Genomic DNA, 21,804 nt, shown 5'->3' on the forward strand with positions numbered 1-21,804 from the left:
AGTTTTGAATGAAATAAATGAAAACATAAAAACATGGCCACGCAACATGGGGTTATATCGGTCCATCAATAAAGGACTAGTAAATGCCCTGTGCACTACTTTTTTTTCAGTTGTTTTTTGTTGTTGTATATATTAACATTCTTTTTTAAAACTCTGATTTTTCAGGGGGTGTTGCAGCACCCTAAGCACCCCTACATCCAGCGGCTATGTGGGTGTGAATACCTATGTAAATGAGATATTTCTGTATTTAATTTTCAATCAATTTGGGGTATTGTGTTTAGATGGGTGAGAGACAAAAATAGATTTAATCCATTTTGAATTCAGGCTGTACTGCAACAAAATGTGGAATAAGTCATTGCGTGCAAGGAATATGGGACCAAATACAACATAGCCCAGTATTTGAATTATGTATTTTATGCACTCATTATTGTGGATCTTTATCATGGGTGTCAATAATTTCGAACCCCGCTGTACATTTGATTTAATAAGGTTAGATGGTTTTCCCTCTGAATATAAATAGAGATGGCATGCGGCATGCCCCCTCCCTCTTTAATCATCCAGAATATCTACCCCTGGCTAAAACATTCATTAGTAGGCCTTAAAATGACGCAGTGATAAAAAAAAAAAAACATTAATATCGCTGATTAATTTCTCTGACCGGCTCCCTAGTTTCCAGGTGCAACGTGAAAAAGGGAATGCTTGCGAATCCAGCCCTGGCCCGGCCATTTGGCAATGCATCTCAGCCCGGTATGCTTTGACATCAACAAGTGGATGCTCCATTGTGTGGGGAAAGAGAGTGTAGCCTAGAGCCCGGTGATACCACTGTCCCCAAATGTTCCCACTTGTTTAATTAATTGCGGCGACAAACGGCAGATGGCTCTCTTGCTTTTTAATTTATATCTGTGAATGTTGTCTCTGGAAATGATATCCATCTAACAGATAAATATCTAATGATTTATGGTGTTGTTTTGTAGTATTGGAACCACCAATCCAGCATATGTTGAAGTTTCTGATGTGTCTCTGCTGAATATGTCAATGTTTTTTGTGTAGCCTATGGTTTGCTCTACGATTTATCCAGGAATTAGCACTGTGCGCCCTCAAACTGGGCATAGAAGTCTATTCCACGTTGGTTCAACGTAATTTCATTGACATGACGTGGAAACAACGTTGATTCAACCAGTGTGTGTGTGTGTGTGTGTGTGTGTGTATGAGTGTGTGGCAAAGGAACGAGGCGCTGAAATGAATGAGCCCGAAAGTGATTGAGAGATAGAGTGATATTATTGTGAGATTAAATGGCGATAGTCATGCATGTTAGCCCGCTCGAGTTGCAGGTTTTATTGACATTTTAGTCATTTAGCGGATGCTTTTATCCAGAGCGATTTACATGACCGATTTGTAGGGTTAAGTGCCATGCTCAAGGACACTTCGAATATTTTTCAACTAGTCAGCTCGGGGATTTGAACCTTTCGGTTAATGGCCCAACGCACTTAACCGCTAAGCTACCTGCCGCCCTATGTTTTTGCAGTTACACTATTCCTTCTGCTTAAGCACTTGAAGCACACACTTTTATTTCATTTGATTAGCGAGGAGTTCAAAAGCCTACATTTTGATGCACGGTTTACTCTTTTCCAATAGGCTACCCGACCAGGGTCATACGTAGACTACCGGGCAATAAATGCCTACATTGATACATGCAATTGTGGACGGTCCGATACACACTAAAACATATACAAATACATGTATTTTCAGCCATATGTGTAACTAGCCTTTTCAATGCCCATTGCAAGTTAGTTGCGAGCCTGTTCGGAGCCGGGCGTCAATTATTGCACAGCTGAAGCCGCCTTTATGTGTCAAATCTCACTACGGGCTCATAGCAACGCCTGGAGTGAGGGACTTGAGGTTGAACGAGAGGGAGGGAGGGTATTCTCCTCTTTCCTCTCCGAGGCGAGTGCAAAGGAGAGGGTGAGTGGCTAAGACTTGTTGATGTGGAAGATGGGTTGATCTATAGACGGAAACAAGAGTCACCCTTCATCGTTTTTCTTAGAGCGCGGGATTGATGCCAAATGCGCTTTTGCGCGGGAGAGGTGTGCGTGTGCAATGGTGCCTATAGATAGCCTATGTGTTTCCATGCGGGGTCTCCTATCCTGTCTTTTCGATTACGCACCTGATTGCTGTCTCTCCAACGAACGGTGGGTTTAATATGAAATTCCCCACCGCCGTATTGTCTCCTCCGCATCCGGCAGCGTAAGTTTATCTATTTGTATGCAGTTGTCACACCGCCCAGACGTCATCCGCACTGGACCCGGTTAAGCTTAGGTTAGCCTACATTTTCTTCTCTCTCCAATCGGTGTACAATCGCCCATGTTGTGTGTGTGTTTCTCTTGGACCACAATACCGATCTACAATGACAGCTCAGATGTGAAGAGAAGTGGACTATACAAAGAGAAGACGTGAAAACGCATCATGCAGCCATGCGCTCGGATAGGTATAGCCTATATTGCTATTCAATAGGCCTAGATATAGCCACGTTTGATATTTACGTATTACTTTGATGTCGTATTTATCGTACTGACATGTATTGGTTAATATTTGACTCTCCAAGATGAATGGCCATTTCAGGAGCAGTGTTGCGTATTGAATGGTCAGCTTGGCTAATATTTCTGCGTAAACGTCGTGTTATATTAAGCTGTACCCTGGCGAGTGAGTGCCCATCGTCCGACGGTGAATATCACCCAGAAAAGCGCGTTTGTGTGTTTGTTTGTTTGTTTGTTTGGACGGCTGGCGGAACACACGCGCGCACACACACTCAACACAGCGTGGCCACCGCTGTCCAGCGTGCTGAGTTCTGAATCCTGCACCGGTCTCCAGGACGAGAGGAGGGAAGGAAGACAAAAGGAGAAGAAGAGACAGGAGTGTGGGAAGGGGAGGCTACAACACACACTGGACATTTAGCAGGGGATGGAAGTGAAAATGTCACCCAATAAATCGAAAATTAATACGTAGATATGACTGTTGAGCAATCTCGTTTGGGGTGAGTTTTTGCCAAGCAATTTCACCAGCTAGACTCCTGATGAAAATATGGAATGAAATAATTTTATGACAACAGTTTCATGATTCTCACGAACCGTACAATTAATGATAACGCAATGTTTCATAAGCACTAAAATGTAGTGTCTGTACACTAAAGGCAGTTATCAAAAAGTAGACTACTATTTAAATATACCTGATTCTACACCACGGACCGTCTAGCCGCCAATATGGGACTGTGACCGTGCTGCGAGCGACTAGAGGCGGTTGTTTATGTGGTCTGTGCTCCGTGTGCGGACGGAGTGCGGACCGGACCTGAGCAGCAGTGAGACATTGAGCCATGGCAGCCGCTATTGCCAGCGGTCTGATCCGGAAGAAGAGGGAGGCACGGGAGCAGCATGTAGACCGACCACCCCCAAACAGGCGGAGGAAGAGCCCCAGTAAGAACAAGGGGCTCTGCAATGGCAACCTGGTCGACATCTTCTCCAAAGTGCGTATCTTCGGCCTGAAGAAGAGGAGACTACGGAGACAAGGTGTGAGAAGTTGTGTGTCCCCGTGTTTGTGAGGTGTGTTTTGTGACCTATGTGGGTAACGCATTGTGCTGTAATGTCAACCTTTTTATACACATCATTCATTTGGGTAACCCCTCAAACCAATGTGTGCATGAACATTAATTTAATATCATTAATTCACTAAACTCAGAGATAAACCATTGCAGTATCATATTTGCACTGACTATCCCATCATCTGTAAATGTTGAATGAAGGGAGAAAACACACGTGGTAGGCTATAGCCCAGGGTTCCCCAACTGGCTTCCTGTGTGGGACTTGCCCTGCAGGTGATGTCATTTCTTAATTGTTGGGCATAAAATACTGTAAAAACACCAGGAAATCCACCATAAGTGATTTTAAATGTGTACATCTGTTCCCAAGGGTTCCCAAGCATAATAGAGATATATGTGATTGTATACAAATCTAAGCTAGGTTTGAAATGATTAAGGTTTAGTCAAATATTATATCTGTTTAGGCTTCTTGCGGTCAATTTGCAGTCTACAAATGATTTGTAATTATGTTCCAGCCCCGTCCTGCGGCTGAAGTTGATGATCCCTGCTGTAGCTTGTGGCGGCCAATCTCATGGTTCTTATGGTTGACTATAGCGGTCTGTTTGTTGGTCCCTCACAGGCCGGAAGGAGAGAAGGGGAGAAAAAATAAATCTACCCCTGATTTAGCCTACATGCAATCTCAGGTAGATGACAGGCAACAGACGAGCTGTGCGTGATGCTTTAGAACAGGGTTCCCCAACTTGTGGCCCGCGGGCCTAATTTCTAAGCTGAACAAAACTAAAACATTGTTAGAGATAAAAGACTGTAAAAACACCAGGACATTTTTACTTTGAAAATCTGTTCGGAAGTGTTCCCAAGCATAATAGAGACACGTGATCATATACAAATGTAAGCAACGTTTGAAATATTACATCTCTTTGGGCTTCTTGTGGTCAATTTGCAATTTACAAATGATTTGTCAGTATGTTCCGCCCCCCTCATACCATCCGCTCAAGAAAAAAAATCATCCTGTGGCTGAATCTAGTTGATGATCCCTGCTTTAAAACAGAACTATCACCAAGTCTGGCTTGAGTTGATGATCCTGATGAACTGCATTTAAAACAGAACTCCCCAGAATGAACAACAAACAAGTTCATTGCTGCCTTTAATAGTCCCCCGATCTTTCAAACCTAATCTTTCCTCACATAACTGTATTGAACCTGTGGGCCACTGCCTTTCATTTATATCCTCCCATCCAAAAATCAAAAACTCATTCAAACAGTGCTGTGCTAAGCCAGCTTAGACAGCATATTTCCATTCCTAGTCCCTGTCTGTCTGGATGCCCCCTGCACTGTCCAATAACCCAGTTCTTCTGGCTTGTGGACAGAGATCCCAGCAGTTGCAGGACTTGATGCTAGATCATGCCAACAGAGAAGCCGGGGCCTAATAAAACCATAATAGGCGCTGTGGGCTTGGGTATGTGGCGTAGCTGTGTATCTTGGTACCTGCCACTGGTGTCTACGGGGGCAATCTGTCGCTAATAAATTCCAGAGTCAAAGACACTGATGCCAGGCTTATCCGGCGTGACAAATTACTCCTATAACGCCTTGACAACAACACACCTGCCAACTCAGGGCCCCTCTGTCTGTTTGTGTGTGTGCACGTGTGTGTATGTATTTGCTTGTGTGGGTGTGTGTTCATGTGTGCACGTGTGACAGTGACATTGCCCTGATAAGTATTGGCAAGTGATGCATTGCATTTGGCCTTTCTAAAACAGGTCCTCTGCCGTTAGACGATGCATTTTAAGAATTGAATGTAGTGGTTGAGAAAGCTACCCAGAAATGTATGATTTGTTCGAGTTGCTGAGTGATAAGAGTTGTAGTCAGACCACATGGCAAACACTTGGGCCACGTCCCAAATGGCACCCTGTTCCCTATGTTGTGCACTACTTATGGGCCCTGTCAATTTTTTTTGCACTAGAAAGGGAATTAAGGTGCTATTTGGGATGCAACCTTGGGTGTCACTCATCTTCATCATAGCCGTTATTTGTGATTACTGGCCCAGTGGGAAGATATCTCATTAATTTCCCACTCGCATGAGAGTTGTTGGGGACAATTTTTAGTGAGTGATTTCAACCACCACCACAGCTTTCAGAGCGCACAGGGGGCTGCTAGGAAATGCTGCCCACTCTAGTGCTCCCTCTCTCACACACACATGCATGCACACACATGCACACAGATGCAGGCACACATACATGTACAGAAACAAACACACACACAGACTAAAGGAAGAGTAATGACTTGTTTGGTGTGCTTAATTCAATTACCGGCCTCTCTGGAAGGACATTTCTAGCAAAATAAAGCTGAATGCTCCACCAATCATACGCGGCACTATAACGCGAGCAGACAATGCAGGGCTTCCACAGCTGAGGATACACTGGAAATAGGGCTTCCAGGGGAGAGCTTTTTCCTAGATGATTCGTTTTTCTGAGACTGTGTGGGTTTTCCATTGAGGAGACCAGGTTTTTCTTTACTGTGGCGCAGTTGACACTGTTGGATGGAGCATAGTGCTGGGTGGTGTTCATTAGACCCCAAATGGAAGAAATTGGACTAAAACAGAGAGGGACTGTCTGGATGTTTCGTTGCAAGCTCTAGTGAACACGAATGTGTCCTGGATTCATGCATTGGCCACAACACACATACTGATTGTATAGCTGTAATCCTTTTTTTGTAAAAGCGTTTGAATATTCACCCTTTTATAATATTTTTTATGGCAATGTTTTCACAAACACTGTCCTTAATCTGAATTTCTGATGATTCTTAGGATTCTACTGAATTTTGTTTGGCAAAAAAAAAACTGAATAACAGCTTCCATGTCTGCATATCTGAAAGACAATGGATTTATGTCCTCTTAATGCATTTCTCAGTATCTTAGTAGTAGTAAGTCCCTCTTCCACATGTACATACTGAATGTCATGGTTCCCCCTGGACCAGATGTGGGCAACATGGGTGTATACACTATCAGTGAGGTGAAATAGGCAGAGCATTGCAGATAGTTCACTTCTATCTCCAACAAGTCTCCCATCAACTTACCCGGTGGATCTCCATCAACTTAGGCCACCTAAAACAGTTTAAAAACGTAACCTTTTCACACGTAACAACAAACAGGTGTGATCATTCTACAGTGGTCCCTTTAGCGTACACTAAAACCGGTGTCATTATAACGCTTATTTAGAACGTCCAGTTTTGATTGACTCAACAGTCAGCATTTGAGGTAGCCACACTGTTTTTCCACGCAAACATTTTGCAGAAACACAGTCCTTACAACGTTACGTCCTGTATGTGACCAGTTTATTTTGGGATGCAATATTCAGACATGCACAGACGTAGCGACAGCATAACACAATCGTCAAAACCGTGAAATGTAGGCTACGTTAGTCCTAGCACTAACTGAGGAAAGATTGAAGTAACACAAGCGGTCATATTTAGAGAACTCTCGGCTGACAGAAACCATAATATGAATTAGCCAATAGCAATTACTATTTATAATTAATCACATCACGGGTGAGCTCAACATTGATCGAAATACAGCGGATCCTCTGTTTTGCCCTCCACCCAGGACAATGGATCGAATCCCAGCCGGCGAACCAAAGGTCTTCTGGTCAGGCTCCGGAGACGGGCACATCGCGCACCGCTCCCGAGCATACTACTCGCCAATGTCCAGTTTCTTGACAACAAGGTTGATGAAATCCGAGCAAGGGTAGCATGCCAGAGAGACATCAGAGACTGTAACATTCTTTGCTTCACGGAAACATGGCTCACTCAAGACACGCTATCGGAGTCGGTACAGCCAGCTGGTTTCTTCACGTATCGCACCGACAGAAACAAGCATCTTTCTGGTAAGAAGAGGGGTGGCGAGGTACTCCTTATGATTAACGAGACGTGGTGTGATCATAACAACATACAGGAACTCAAGTCCTTCTGTTCACCTGATTTAGAATTCCTCACAATCAAATGTTGAGCGCATTATCTACCAAGAGAATTCTCTTCAATTATAATCACAGCCGCATATATTCCCCCCCAAGCAGACACATCGATTGCCCTGAACAAACTTTATTTGACTCTATGTAAACTGGAAACAACATATCCTGAGGCTGCATTCATTGTAGCTGGTGATTTTAACAAGGCTAATCTGAAAACAAGACCCCCTAAATTCTATCAGCATATCGATTGTGCTACCAGGGCTGGTAAAACCCTGGATCATTGTTATTCTAACTTCTGCGACGCATATAAGACCCCTCCCCCGCCCTCCTTTCGGAAAAGCTGACCATGACTCCATTTAGTTGTTTCCAGCCTATAGACAGAGACTAAAACAGGAATCTCCCGCGCTCAAGTCTGTTTAACGCTGGTCCGACCAATCTGATTCCACGCTTCAAGATTGCTTCGATCACGTGGACTGGGATATGTTCCGCATTGCGTCAAACAACAACATTGACGAATATGCTGATTCGGTGAGCGAGTTTATTAGCAAGTGCATCGTGGATTAATGGCACAAACCGTGGATTAATGGCAGCATTCTCGTGAAATTGAAAGCGCAAACCACTGCTTTTAATCAGGGCAAGGTGACCGGGAACATGACCGAATACAAACAGTGCAGCTATTCCCTCCGCAAGGCAATCAAACAAGCTAAGCGTCAGTATAGAGACAAAGTAGAGTCACAATTCAACGGCTCAGACACAAGAGGTATGTGGCAGGGTCTACAGTTAATCATGGATTACAAATAGAAAACCAGCCCCGTCGCGGACCAGGATGTCTTACTCCCAGACAGACTAAACTCGCTTTGAGGACAATACAGTGCCACTGACACGGCCCGCTACCAAAACCTGCGGACTCTCCTTCACTGCAGCCGACGTGAGTAAAACATTTAAACGTGTTAACCCTCGCAAGGCTGCAGGCCCAGATGGCATCCCAAGCCGCGTCCTCAGAGCATGCACAGACCAGCTGACTGGTGTGTTAACGGACACATTCAATCAATCGTTATCCCAGTCTGCTGTTCCCACATGCTTCAAGAGGGCCACCATTGTTGCTGTTCCCAAGAAAGCTAAGGTAACTGAGCTAAACGACTACCGCCCCGTGGCACTCACTTCCGTCATCAAGCTCGAGACCCGCCCCCAGGTGGTGAGGGTATGTAACAACATCTTCACCCCCCTGATCCTCAACACTGGGGCCCCACAAGGGTGCGTTCTGAGCCCTCTCCTGTACTCCCTGTTCACCCACGACTGCATGGCCATGCACGACTCCAACTCAATCATCAAGTTTGCAGACGACACTACAGTGGTAGGCTTGATTACCAATAACGACAAGACAGGAAAATAACCTCACACTCAACATCACAAAACAAAGGAGATGATCGTGGACTTCAGGAAACAGCAGAGGGAGCACACCCCTGTCCATATTGACAGGACAGTAGTGGAGAGGGTAGTAGTTTTAAGTTCCTCGGCGTACACATCAATGACAAACTGAATTGGTCCACCCACACAGACAGCGTGGTGAAGAAGGCGCAGAAGTGCCTCTTTAACCTCAGGAGGCTGAAGAAATTTGGCTTGTCACCAAAAACACTCACAAACTTTTACAGATGCACAATCGGGAGCATCCTGTCAGGCTGTATCACCGCTTGGTACGGCAACTGCTCTGCCCACAACCAGGTTCTATGGCTATAACTAGTCAAGCAAATGTGTCTGAGATACATTTGAAGAATACGAAGAATAAGATCATACACATAACATTAGCTAGCAACCCAGCCAGCTAACGTTGCTAGCTAACAGTACACCTGAAATTAAACCACTTTCTGTCAAAATTAGAAACGTGTCATATCTAAACATTTTACCAGTATACATCACGGTTGGATGCGTCTCCTGTCTGATGCCATACATGGTTGCCTTATTTTGATGATGTAATCCAGACTGGTGTGTTTTCCATCTCCTTAGCTATCATACCTGAATTTCACTGATTTCAAAACTCGGTCCTCTAGAAAGTGGAGAGCATACACAAAACGTTAGCTAGCGAGCCAGCCAGCTAATGTTAGCTAGCTAACAGTACACTTTAACTTGACATTAGGTTTATGCAGTTTTACTATATGATTTAAAAAAATAAAAGCTGCGTTCTACACAATTACCTATACATACTGACCAGCTCCAAAAGACAGACGCATGCTACATGGTAGACCAATCCAAATTCATCTCTCGGCATGTCCAGCCCACTCACTCTCAGCCCATCATGGCAGGCGGGAAGGTTGCCCTCTTTTTCTGTGGCTAAACCAACTAGGCTCGTAATTTAACAATTGTATTCGTATTTACAGATGGCATACGGGCACATGAAAGTTCACATGTTCGAGAAGGCATTTCTGCCAAAAAACGCAAGTTGATAAAAAAATGGTTTACGTTCTAACAGCTCTCCTGTGAAGTTGTGACTTGCGACATACACCTAGTTTCCTGAATCGGGTCACATTTTGGAACAGTGAGTGTATTCTGACATAAAACTATCAACGTGAGATATATGGAACTCACGTGTGAAAAGGTTACAAACAGTTCAAATACTTCAATCTTAAAAGGATTTTTTTTTTAATAAAATGCTGGTCTTTCAGTCTTCCACTGCTACTTGTTATGCAATGTATACATCTACTCGCCTATCATTCAAAGCCATGACAACATGATCAGTATGAGCATGTCAACTAACTGCTGATTGTGAGTTTTTCAGGGGAAAATTCATTATTTTTAGTCTATGGAAATACTGAGCTTGTTTTCTTTTTTTACCTGCTGAATGTGCCCCATACATATTCAGAGCAGTATTGGACAGCACACACATGCTAACACATGTATTTGTTGCATTGGATAATAACTTCAGAATCCAGACAAAATGGGATATATGTAGCCTTGTTTAAATGTTTCTTCTCACAACATTAAGATGGATTGATAATATATTATAGAATGCATGTCGCATTGACGATACTTGTGGGAATCTGTAACAAGCAGATCTCGGTTGAAATACTATTAAAAATAATTCAAAATAATACTTTTAGCTTTCTCTTTAGCCTGCCTGGAGTGCCAGGTGGGCAGGGTTTGCACTTTTGATACTCTATATACTCTATATATATATATATATTTGTAATAATGACACTTACATCAATACTGAATGAACACTTTGATTATTAACTTAATATAATAATATAATAATAATAATATATGCCATTTAGCAGACACTTTTATCCAAAGCGACTTACAGTCATGTGTGCATACATTCTACGTATTCTACATACATTCAAATCTATTTAGTCTCAAATAAATAATGAAACATGTTCAATTTTGTTTACATTATGCAAAAACACATTGTTGGAGAAGAAAGTAAAAGTGCAATATGTGTCATGTAAAAAAGTAAGGTTTAAGTTCCTTGCTCAGAACATGAGAACATATGAAAGCTGGTGGTTCCTTTTAACATGAGTCTTCAATATTCCCAGCTAAGAAGTTTTAGGTTGTAGTTATTATAGGAATAATAGGACTATTTCTCTCTATACCATTTGTATTTCATATACCTTTGACTATTGGATGTTCTTATAGGCACTTTAGTATTGCCAGCCTAATCTCGGGAGTTGATAGGCTTGAAGTGCTGTGAAAACAGTGCTGTGCATCCCAGCATTGCTAAGAGCTGCTGTTTGAATGAATGCTTACGAGCCTGCTGCTGCCTACCACCGCTCAGTCAGATTGATCTATCAAATATCAAATCATAGACTTAATTATAATATAATAAACACACATAAATACGAGCCCTAGGTCATTCATATGGTCAAATCCGGAAACTATCATTTCGAAAACAAAACTTTTATTATTTCAGTGAAATACGGAACCGTTCCGTATTTTATCGAAAGGGTGGCATCGATAAGTCTAAATATTGCTGTTACATTGCACAACATTCAATGTTATGTCATAATTACGTAAAATTCTGGCAAATTAATTACGGTCTTTGTTAGGAAGAAATGGTCTTCACACAGTTCGCAATGAGCCAGGTGGCCCAAACTGTTGCGTATACCCTGACTCTGCTTGCAAAGAACGCAAGAGAAGTGACACAATTTCCCTAGTTAATATTGCTTGCTAACATGAATTTATTTTAATTAAATATGTAGGTTTAAAAATATATACTTGTGTATTGATTTTAAGAAAGGCATTGATTTTGATGGTTAGGTACATTGGTGCACCGCCAGTGATTTTTTCACAAACGCTCTTGTTAAATCATCACCCGTTTGGCGAAGTAGGCTGTGATTCGATGATAAATTAACAGGCACCGCATTGATTATTTGCAATGCAAAACAAGCTAGTTGAACTAGTAATATCATCAACCGTGTGTAGTTAACTAGTGATTATGTTAAGATTTGATTGTTTTTTATGAGATAAGTTTAATGCTAGCTAGCAACTTACCTTGGCTCCTTGCTGCACTCGCGTAACAGGTGGTCAGCCTGCCACGCAGTCTCTTCATGGAGACTCGTGCAATGTAATCGGCCATAATCGGTGTCCAAAAATGCGGATTACCGATTGTTATGAAAACATGAAATTGGCTCTAACTAATCGACATTCAAAAGACACTTCTATGGGATTCAATCATGATTGGATCTAGCTAATGATGTGATTTCAAATAGTATCTGATTACAATTCCATTAAACATTGGACTCTATCCACAGTCTACTATTGGAATGTGTCCTGTGAGAGAGTTTCGCCCTAAATGAATGAGATTGAAGGTCTTTGACCAGGTGTAGATGTCCAAATGGCAATTCTTTGTAATCTGGCTGAGTTCCCTTAGAGGTGGACTCAAATGATTTGTGTCTGTGTTGTCGCCAAATGTACAAATACATTGGTTGTTTATTGCCACAATGGGAAATCCAATCAAAAAATGTGATGACCTATTTCAATGCCATGCCAGTGATTCCTGAATGATACATTATATTTCCATCATATCAAGAGTGACTTAGAAGGGTTAAGTGCCTTGCTTAAGGGCACATCAACATATTCTTCACCTAGTCAGCTCAGGATTCAAACCAGCAACCTTTCAGTTACTGGCCCCACGCCCTTAATTGCTATGCCACCTGCCGGCGTAGATGATTGGATTAGTTCTATGGTTCAAAGGGTTTTCATAGATTGCATCCAAACCCATTTTCTACAAAATACTGTATATACACTGAGTATACAAAACATTAAGGAACCCTGCTCTTTCCATGACATAGACTGATCAGGTGAATCCAGGTGAAAGCTATGACCCCTTATTGAAGTCAGTTGTTAAATCCAAAGTCTTGAGAGAATTGAGACATGGATTGTGTATGTGTGCCATTCAGAGGGTGAATAGGCAAAACAAAAGAGGACCACCGGGTTGACATTCACTCTCTATGCTAGCTATCATTGTATTTTTGGCAGGTTTTTTTCCCCAGGAATATTCGTCATCAACATGATTACCTTTTCCAATGGAACATTTTTATTCCTGAAGGGTTTCACACACAAATGTCATATACAACCACAGTGCAGGCACTAGTTATTTTGATTGTATGGGAAATGTCTGAATGCAAAACAGTCACAGAACACCCTGTACTGTAATGTAAAGCCCCTACAGGGCTGCGCACTCATCTTTGTATTGAAACAACGGATACATGCTCTTTCCCTTGATGAAAGACAAACAGTCTATCGTTTATATCACTTGAATTGATGATGAATTTTAAAAAGAAATTCAGACGGAATTGAGATCGTTCCATAGTGTTAATTAAGTAATGTCCGTATCAGAATATGAATGTCGACATAAGCCCTCAGATCAAACTGTAAGCAGCTTTTGTATTGGCCTACAGGTCCCAGATCTGTTGATATCATCTCAACTATTTGTCATGCTAAACATGATAACACAAACAGATATGTGACCAGCTTTTCATTTGCTTCCTGCTATCTTCCATGACCACATGGAGGAGAAAGAGGCGAAGAGGGCTTTCTCCGATGCGGGCAGGAAAAGCCCCTAAAATATTCCAGAAACATCCAAAGTGTGTCTATCAGGGTTGGGCTGGCTGTGAGGTGTGCAACTGCTGTGTGTGTGTGCGTGCATGCAGCTGAGCATGTGTCTCCACTGTCTTGACAGTTACCTTTCCTGACAGAGAGAGTGAGAGAAAAGAAGAAGAGAAAGGAGAGAAAGAAAATACCCTAACATCAAGTACACAGTGATTGTTCCATTTATCCCAGGAGTAACCCCATTGTAAAAAAAAAGAATTAAAAAAATAAATAAATAAATAAAAAAACGCAATATCAGCTGAAGAGAAAAAGGGTTGTAAATCTTTTAGATGTGTGTGAAGGTTTTGAAAGAGCGGGCAAGGGAGGGACACCCCTATTGCATAAACCAACATTTCTACTCAGCAAAAGGGATGATTTGATGTGTGATTGTTGTGTATGCAGAAAGAGGGATGCCCCTACAGCTGCAAAACCACTGCAGCTATATCAACTGTTAGGTGTGAAGGGTATCCTGCCTGGCTCTTCATTTGCAGTGAGAAAGAGGAATACACCTTCAACTGCACAGGATGCTGTTTTGAAAAAGCACCCAGTGATTTTCTCAGTACAGTATATCCAACCCCCTCTCTATTCAGCAACTGAAAGCCTTACGTATCTTATGTCTGAGAATACGCCTTATTCTCAATAGTGGTGCCCTAGTAACACCCACAGCTTGGCTTCTTCTGTACATGTAGCATACCATCTTGCATCCCACTGTTGGCTTGCCACTGAAGCGAAGTAGGGTTGTTCCTGGATGGGAGACCAGATGCTGCCAGAAGTGGTGTTGGATGGCCAGTAGGAGGCACTCTTTCCTCTAATCTAAAAAAAGATCCCTGTCTTTCAGATGGGACATTACATTACATTACATTTAAGTCATTTAGCAGACGCTCTTATCCAGAGCGACTTACAAATTGGTGCATTCACCTTATGACATCCAGTGGAACAGTCACTTTACAATAGTGCATCTAAATCTTAAAGGGGAGGGGGGTGAGAGGGATTACTTATCCTATCCTAGGTATTCCTTAAAGAGGTGGGGTTTCAGGTGTCTCCGGAAGGTGGTGATTGACTCCGCTGTCCTGACATTAAACAGGTGTCCTTACTTTCTGTGGTCACCAAAGATCCCATGACACTTATTGTAAGAGTAGGGGTGTTAACCCTTGTGTCTTGACTAAATCCCATCATCCCCAGCTTCCAATTGGCTCATTCCTCTCTGCTGTAACTATTCCTTGGGTTGTTGCTGTAAGTGAGAATGTGTTCTCAGTCAACTTACCTGGTAGCCTTATATATGAGTTGAAATTGACACATCTGGGCACTGTTAAGTGTCTAAATTGGAATGCAGTGCCATAACATGTTTAAAATGGCAGGCCCTGTGTTTCACAGCACTGTATGGGTTTTGACTGACAGCCGTTCTGAATTTGAGCACCACACGCAACAAGAAGTTGCCCCCATTCCTAATGCTAATTGAGCAACTTTATCAAAATATTGGTTGTCTGAGTGAGGGAAATGCTGTAAATTAAGAGGACTCAATGTATTTTGAAAGATGAGATGTATAATAAATACCGCTTCGATGTCATAAATGTGCACTTCACATTTCCAAATCATAAAACTCATGTAATATACAGTGTCAACGTTCATGAAGCCTATGGTTGTTGTACAGTTACCAGATGACATGGTGTCATACCCTGGGTTGTTCTGAACAGAATGAGTCTGGTTGTTGTACAATTACCAGATGACATGGTGCCATACCCTGGGTTGTTCTGAACAGAATGAGTCTGGTTGTTGTACAGTTACCAGATGACATGGTGTCATACCCTGGGTTGTTCTGAACAGAATGAGTCTGGTTGTTGTACAGTTACCAGATAACATGGTGTCATACCCTGGGTTGTTCTGAACAGAATGAGTCTGGTTGTTGTACAGTTACCAGATGACATGGTGTCATACCCTGGGTTGTTCTGAACATAATGAGTCTGGTTGATGTACAGTTACCAGATGACATGGTGTCATACCCTGGGTTGTTCTGAACATAATGAGTCTGGTTGATGTACAATTACCAGATGACATGTTGTCATACCCTGGGTTGTTCTGAACAGACTGAGCCTGGTTGATGTACAGTTACCAGATGACATGGTGTCATACCCTGGGTTGTTCTTAACAGAATGAGCCTGGTTGATGCACAGTTACCAGATGACATGGTGTCATACCCTGGGTTGTTCTGAACAGAATGAGCCTATGTTTGTCTATTGTGAATGAAATTCACTGTGAAACGCGCACCTGAGTGCATGCTTAACTCCTTTCTATGCACACCAAAATTACAGTCTGTTGCTCTGTGAAAAGCCCAGAACTGTAAGATCGTAATTTATAACTTAGCTAGTCATGTTGGAAATAGAACAAGCTTTCAAATGATGCCCATCTGACCCAGATTACGATTTATAATGGACCGGTTTTGAATTGCGTAAACAAAAACAGTAGTGTCGTGATGACGGGGATGCTGGGTTGTGTTCCAAACAAACAACTACAAGTGTCAACTACAAGTGTTCTAGTTCCTCTACAGCACAGCTAGGGGAGCTCAAAACAAGCACCTTATAGTTGAAGACTCTTCTTTGAGTCACTTTGGAGAGGTGGGTAGCCACCTGGAGACACAAATTAGTCCTCTCACTCAAACCCTGTAGCACCCACCCCACCCTTTCCAGGAATATTATCATTTTGCTGAATGTATCCAGAGTATTTTCAGATTTCGTTATCAACAAATGCAGCAAAAAGTACAGTAAATGTAAAATGCACATAAAATCAACAGTGTAGTGTTTGGATTCAGTTTTGTCTCAGCTGGACTGTTGTGTCCTCAACTTTGGTTTAATCATTTCCCCATCATTTCTGAACAGTTCCCTTTCAATTGCTACCATGCTTATGTCTGTGCTTTTCATATTTCTTCTGTAAGAAACATTTCAATGCAGTCCTATCCATATAGGCCAATTCCCAGAAGTATAAAGGGTTAACTTAACATTTCACGGCCACACATGTAGCTGTGTATGCGAATGTCTGCCATCAATTGGCAATCGTGAATAATGTATTGAATATTCAGTCTGAGGACCTACGAAGGCTTGCATAATAGATAGGAGTAGATTTCTTCAGCTCCACTCATACAGAAGGACTGAAGTGCTCCAATTCTGCCATATTTAGTAAGGCATTTAAAGGGATCACAAATTACAGAAATATAAGTGGCCAGGTAAACAAAAACAAAGCCTGGATTGCTGTCTTACCTTGTTCATAGACTCCTGACAGGGTAAGGGAACCAATATGTCATTGGTTAGCTGCTGGATTTGCATTTCAGCTATGGTTTTGCTGGTTTTCTCAGTTTTTTTATCAAACTGGTGTCACTTTGGAAATAGTGGGGAAATTAGTCCCCAGGCTACAGGATATAGTGCCTTTGGAAAGTATTCAGACCAGTTGTCTTTCTCTACATTTTGTTACGTTACAGCCTTATTCTAAAATTGATTAATAAAAAAAATCCCCTCATCAATCTACACACAATACCCCATAATGACAAAGCAAAAACAGGTTTTTAGAAATGTTTTCAAATGTATTAAAAATATAAAACTGTAATATCACATTTACATAACTATTCAGACCCTTTACTCAGTACTTTATTAAAGCACCTTTGGCAGCTATTACAACCTCGAGTCTTCTTGGGTATGACGCTACAAGCTTGGCTCCTGTATTTGGGGAGTTTCTTCCATTATTCTCTGCAGATCCTCTCAAGCTCTTTCAGGTTGGATGGGGAGCGTTGCTGCACAGCTATTTTCAGGTCTCTCCAGAGATGGTCATTCGGGTTCAAGTCCGGACTCGGTCTGGTTCACTCAAGGACATTCAGAGACTTGTCCCAAACTCCTGTGTTGTCTTGGCTGTGTGCTTAGGGATGTTGTCCTGTTGGAAGGTGAACCTTTGCCCTAGTCTGAGTTCCTGAGTACTCTGGAACAGGTTTTCATCAAGGATCTCAATGTACTTTGCTCCATTCATCTTTCCCTTGATCCTGACTAATCTCCCAGTACCTGCCACTGAAAAACATCCCCACAGCATGATGCTGCCACCACCATGCTTCACCATAGGGATGGTGCCAGGTTTCCTCCAGACGTGGCGCTTGGTAGTCAGGCCAAAGAGTTCAATCTTGGTTTCATCAGACCAGAGAATCTTGTTTCTCATGGTCTGAGAGTCATTTAGTGTCTTTTGGAAAACTCCAAGTGTGCTGTTATGTGCCTTTTACTGAGGAGTGGTTTCCGTCTGGCAATTGTACCATAAAGGCCTGATTGGTGGAGTGCTGCAGAGATGGTTGTCCTTCTGGAAGGTTCTCCCACCTCCACAGGGAAATTCTGGAGCTCACCTCCCTGACCAAGGCCCTTCGCCCCCGATTGCTCAGTTTAACTGAGTGGCCAACGAGTCTTGGCTTGGTTTTTGTTCTGACGTGCAACTTTGCATTGTGCCAAGTGTATGTCTTATTTTCTCTTTTAAATCACTACTTTCAAACAGTATCCCATTAATAGACAGCACAAGAAAAATAGAAAATAATCAGAACACTATCTGATATGGTTAACTGTGGGACCTTATGAAGACAAGTGTGTGCCTTTCCAAATCATGTCCAATCAACAGATGGACTCCAATCAAATTGTAGAAACATCTCAAGGATGATTAATGGAAACAGGATGCACCTGAGCTCAATTTTGAGTGTCATAGTAAAGGATCTGAATAGTTGTGTAAATAAGGTATTACAGGTTTTTATTTTTAATAAATTAGTAAAAAAGGTATTTCTGTTGTCTTTTAAACATTTTATACATTTGCAAATATTTCTAAAAACCAGTTTTCACTTTATCATTATGGGGTATTGTGTGTAGATTCATTAGGAAAACATATATTTAATCAATTTTAGAATGAGGCTGTAAAGCAGCAAAATGTGGAAAAAGTCAAGGGGTCTTAGTACTTTCTGAAGGCACTGTCTATCCTTGCTCCTTACACATAAACGCAAACACAGACAAAATCAAGGACTTTAAATGTAGAACTGTAACATTTTAGTCATTTGTGACCGATCACCTTGATTCAGTCTTATGTAGCAAAATTAGAAATTGTGTTTTTACATTGGATTGGATAAATGCAGAGACACAGAGCTACAAAATGGTATATCATACACTGCATTTGTGTAATTCTGCTTTAAAGTTGATCAACTTGTAAACCTCACTTTTGAGAAAATTGCCTTTGAATGTTTTGTCTACACCCATTCAGCATCGTTCACATCCTCTTAAACTTTAGCCCCACCCATCTCTTTAAGGGTTGTTCCACGCGTTCTGTACTAGAAACAGCAGTCAAGCACCCAAGCAAACTGGCTAACTTGCCAGCTACTTCCAGACACAAATGAGAGAACAGCTCACTGAACATTACTCGCCCTAGCATAGCTGGTTAGGCTGTTTTTATGTTATCCTCAGCATTGGTGACTGCAACTGTGCAGTCAGATTGTCCTTTCGTAAATTCAGCGCACATTAAACGCTCTGGCCAATGAGAAGGGTTGATCTGAGCATTCTGACCTCACAACGGCAGTCAAGCACTCAAGCTAACTGGCTAACATTGGCTAGCTTGCTAGCTATTTCCAGACACAAATGAGAGAACACCCCACTCTGACCAGTTTACTCGCCCTAGCAGAGCTGGTTAGGCAGTTTTCATGTTAACCAGAGAGTTGGTGACTGTAACTGTGCTGTTGGCTACAATTTAATTACACTTTTTTGCCGACGTTTACTGACACCGGCCTTATTCAATGGGGTTGAGTGTTCATAAATTCATCAGTTATTCTGTGCTCTGGCACACTCAGATGAGTGTGCACTAAAATTGGAGTAGATTGCCAGACTAAATTTAGTAACTCACCCAAAATGGTTACTTGCATAGTGGAGTCTTTTGTGAAGACATGTACAGTGTACATCTTATATCTTATACATCATTGTTGGACGCTTCGCCCTGTCACAGATGCCATGGTTGCCCTTAGTTTGAGGATGTAATCCGGAGACAGGTGTTTTCTCCATCTCCTTATCTATCATACTCTGATTCCACTGATTTCAAAACTCGGTCCCCCAGAAAGTGAAGAGCAGTACTACTAAGCAATATATTTTTTCAAAAGCCACGTTAGACAGGATTACATACACATATTAACCAGCTCAAATAGACAGAAGCATGCTATATGGCAGACCAATCCGAACTCATCTCTCTGCATGTCCAGCCCACTCATTATCTCAGCCAATCATGGCTAGCGGGAAGGTTGCCACCTTTTTCTGTGGCTAAACCAACTAGGCTCGTAATTTAACAATTGTATTCATATTTACAGATGGCATTCAAGTTTGATATTAAGGCACAGGAAAGTTCACATATTTCAGAAGGCATTTCTGGCAAAAAAAGATTACGTTCAAAGGGCTCTCCTGTGAAGTAGTGACCCGCGACATACGCCTAGTTTCCTGAAACGGGTCACATTTAGCAGACACTCTTATCCAGAGTGACTTACAGTTAAGTGCCTTCCTCAAGGCGACCATTTGGGTTCTGGCCCAATGCTCTTAACCACTAGTCTACCTGCTGCCCCAGGACGCACACAGACACACACATGCTCACACAGTTGTGCGCACACACACACACACACACACACACACACGCCTCTGCACACTGTGTGCGAGCTCTCAGCTCTGTCTCCATTTTAATTATTACAAATCGGCCTCTGCTGAACTGTCTGAGGAATCAATCTCACTCTCTGAGATTGTTTTAAACGCTGCTGATCAAAGTCTTTAATTGATTGGAGGAGGCCATCTTAATGTGTCTGCCTGCTTGTTCTCACTCAAGGGGATTGTGCTCTCATTAAAAATCCATGTGAAAGTGTGTGTGTGTGTGTGTTTGTGTGTGTGTGTGTGTGGCCCATGGGGATGTGTGAAACTTACTCGTCAGCCTGAAGTGTCCCCACATCAGCCTGAAGTGTCCCCAGCAAATAGCTACCTTTTTGCGTGGCGGCGCTGACTGTTAAGACGCTTCATGAGGTCACGTGTGCTAGCAAAGCAGAGGTCCAAAGTCCACGCCAGGTATGGGCCAAATTGGGAGGAAGTGGTACTAACTAAGCAAGCATCACTATGTCCTTTACTTGTGCTGGCCTATGAAGTCTTCATAAATGTAGATATCAATTCATGACATCTGACAATCCTGTGGTCTCTATGCTGCCTCAGCGTTAGTGTCCCATACTCTTCAGTCAGAGAGAGAGGGCGATGTCAGGAGTTTTTGTCAATTGCTTTGGTGCTATTTTCACAAGTAAGTGGTGAATTTTCAAAACTCCAAACTGGTAAAACTTGTAACGCCCAAGTATTATATTCAAAACCTTTTATTGTGCATTCATTTTGTTTGGAGACATTTTTCACCACACAACCATTGATCCAAAAACGGTGAAATATCTTGAGAACATTATTTGAATCACCAAGCCACAACATGATATCTGTTTTTACAACCAGTTAATAATCCAATAGCATTGCCCTTTGAATGTAACATGCTACAGTACTGTAAATTACAGTACATGACACTGTTTTCACATTAGGCAAAACACGTGCACTACCCATCAAAATGTAACATCAAATATCCGTAATTTTTATCCCATGTGTGATCAATCAATCAATCAATCAATCAATCAATCAATCAAATGTATTTCTGAAGCCCTTTTTACATCAGCTGATGCTGCAAAGTGCTTATGCAGAGACCCAGCACCCCAAAAAACAAAGTTCAAGCAATGCAGATGTAGAAGCACAGTGGCGAGGAAAAACTCCCTGTAAAGGCAGGAACCAAGGAAGAAACCTAGAGAGGAACCAGGCTCTGAGGGGTGACCAGTCCTCTACTGGCTGTACTGGGTAGAGAGGAACCAGGCTCTGAGGGGTGACCAGTCCTCTACTGGCTGTACTGGGTAGAGAGGAACCAGGCTCTGAGGGGTGACCAGTCCTCTACTGACTGTACTGGTTAGAGAGGAACCAGGCTCTGAGGGGTGTCCAGTCCTCTACTGGCTGTACTGGGTAGAGAGGAACCAGGCTCTGAGGGGTGACCAGTCCTCTACTGGCTGTACTGGGTAGAGAGGAACCAGGCTCTGAGGGGTGACCAGTCCTCTACTGGCTGTACTGGGTAGAGAGGA

At 42.3% G+C, this 21,804-nt stretch overlaps 1 protein-coding gene across 2 annotated transcripts in view; it reads left to right on the forward strand.

Moving 5' to 3' along the window:
* The window catches only part of fgf14 (fibroblast growth factor 14), a 289,153-nt gene that overhangs the window by 191,869 nt on the left and 75,480 nt on the right, over positions 1-21,804 (forward strand). The window contains exon 1 of one of the 2 annotated variants that reach the window (XM_046358964.1): positions 2,010-3,560. The exons of the other annotated variant lie outside the window; for it this stretch is intronic. Within the exon in view, the coding sequence (XP_046214920.1) occupies positions 3,368-3,560 (193 nt within the window). The 5' untranslated portion in view covers positions 2,010-3,367. Of the gene's footprint in view, positions 1-2,009; positions 3,561-21,804 lie in introns of those variants that run through there. 2 annotated transcript variants of the gene reach the window in all.

Source organism: Oncorhynchus gorbuscha, linkage group LG01, assembly GCF_021184085.1.
Source record: "Oncorhynchus gorbuscha isolate QuinsamMale2020 ecotype Even-year linkage group LG01, OgorEven_v1.0, whole genome shotgun sequence".
Classification (NCBI taxonomy): domain Eukaryota; kingdom Metazoa; phylum Chordata; class Actinopteri; order Salmoniformes; family Salmonidae; genus Oncorhynchus; species Oncorhynchus gorbuscha.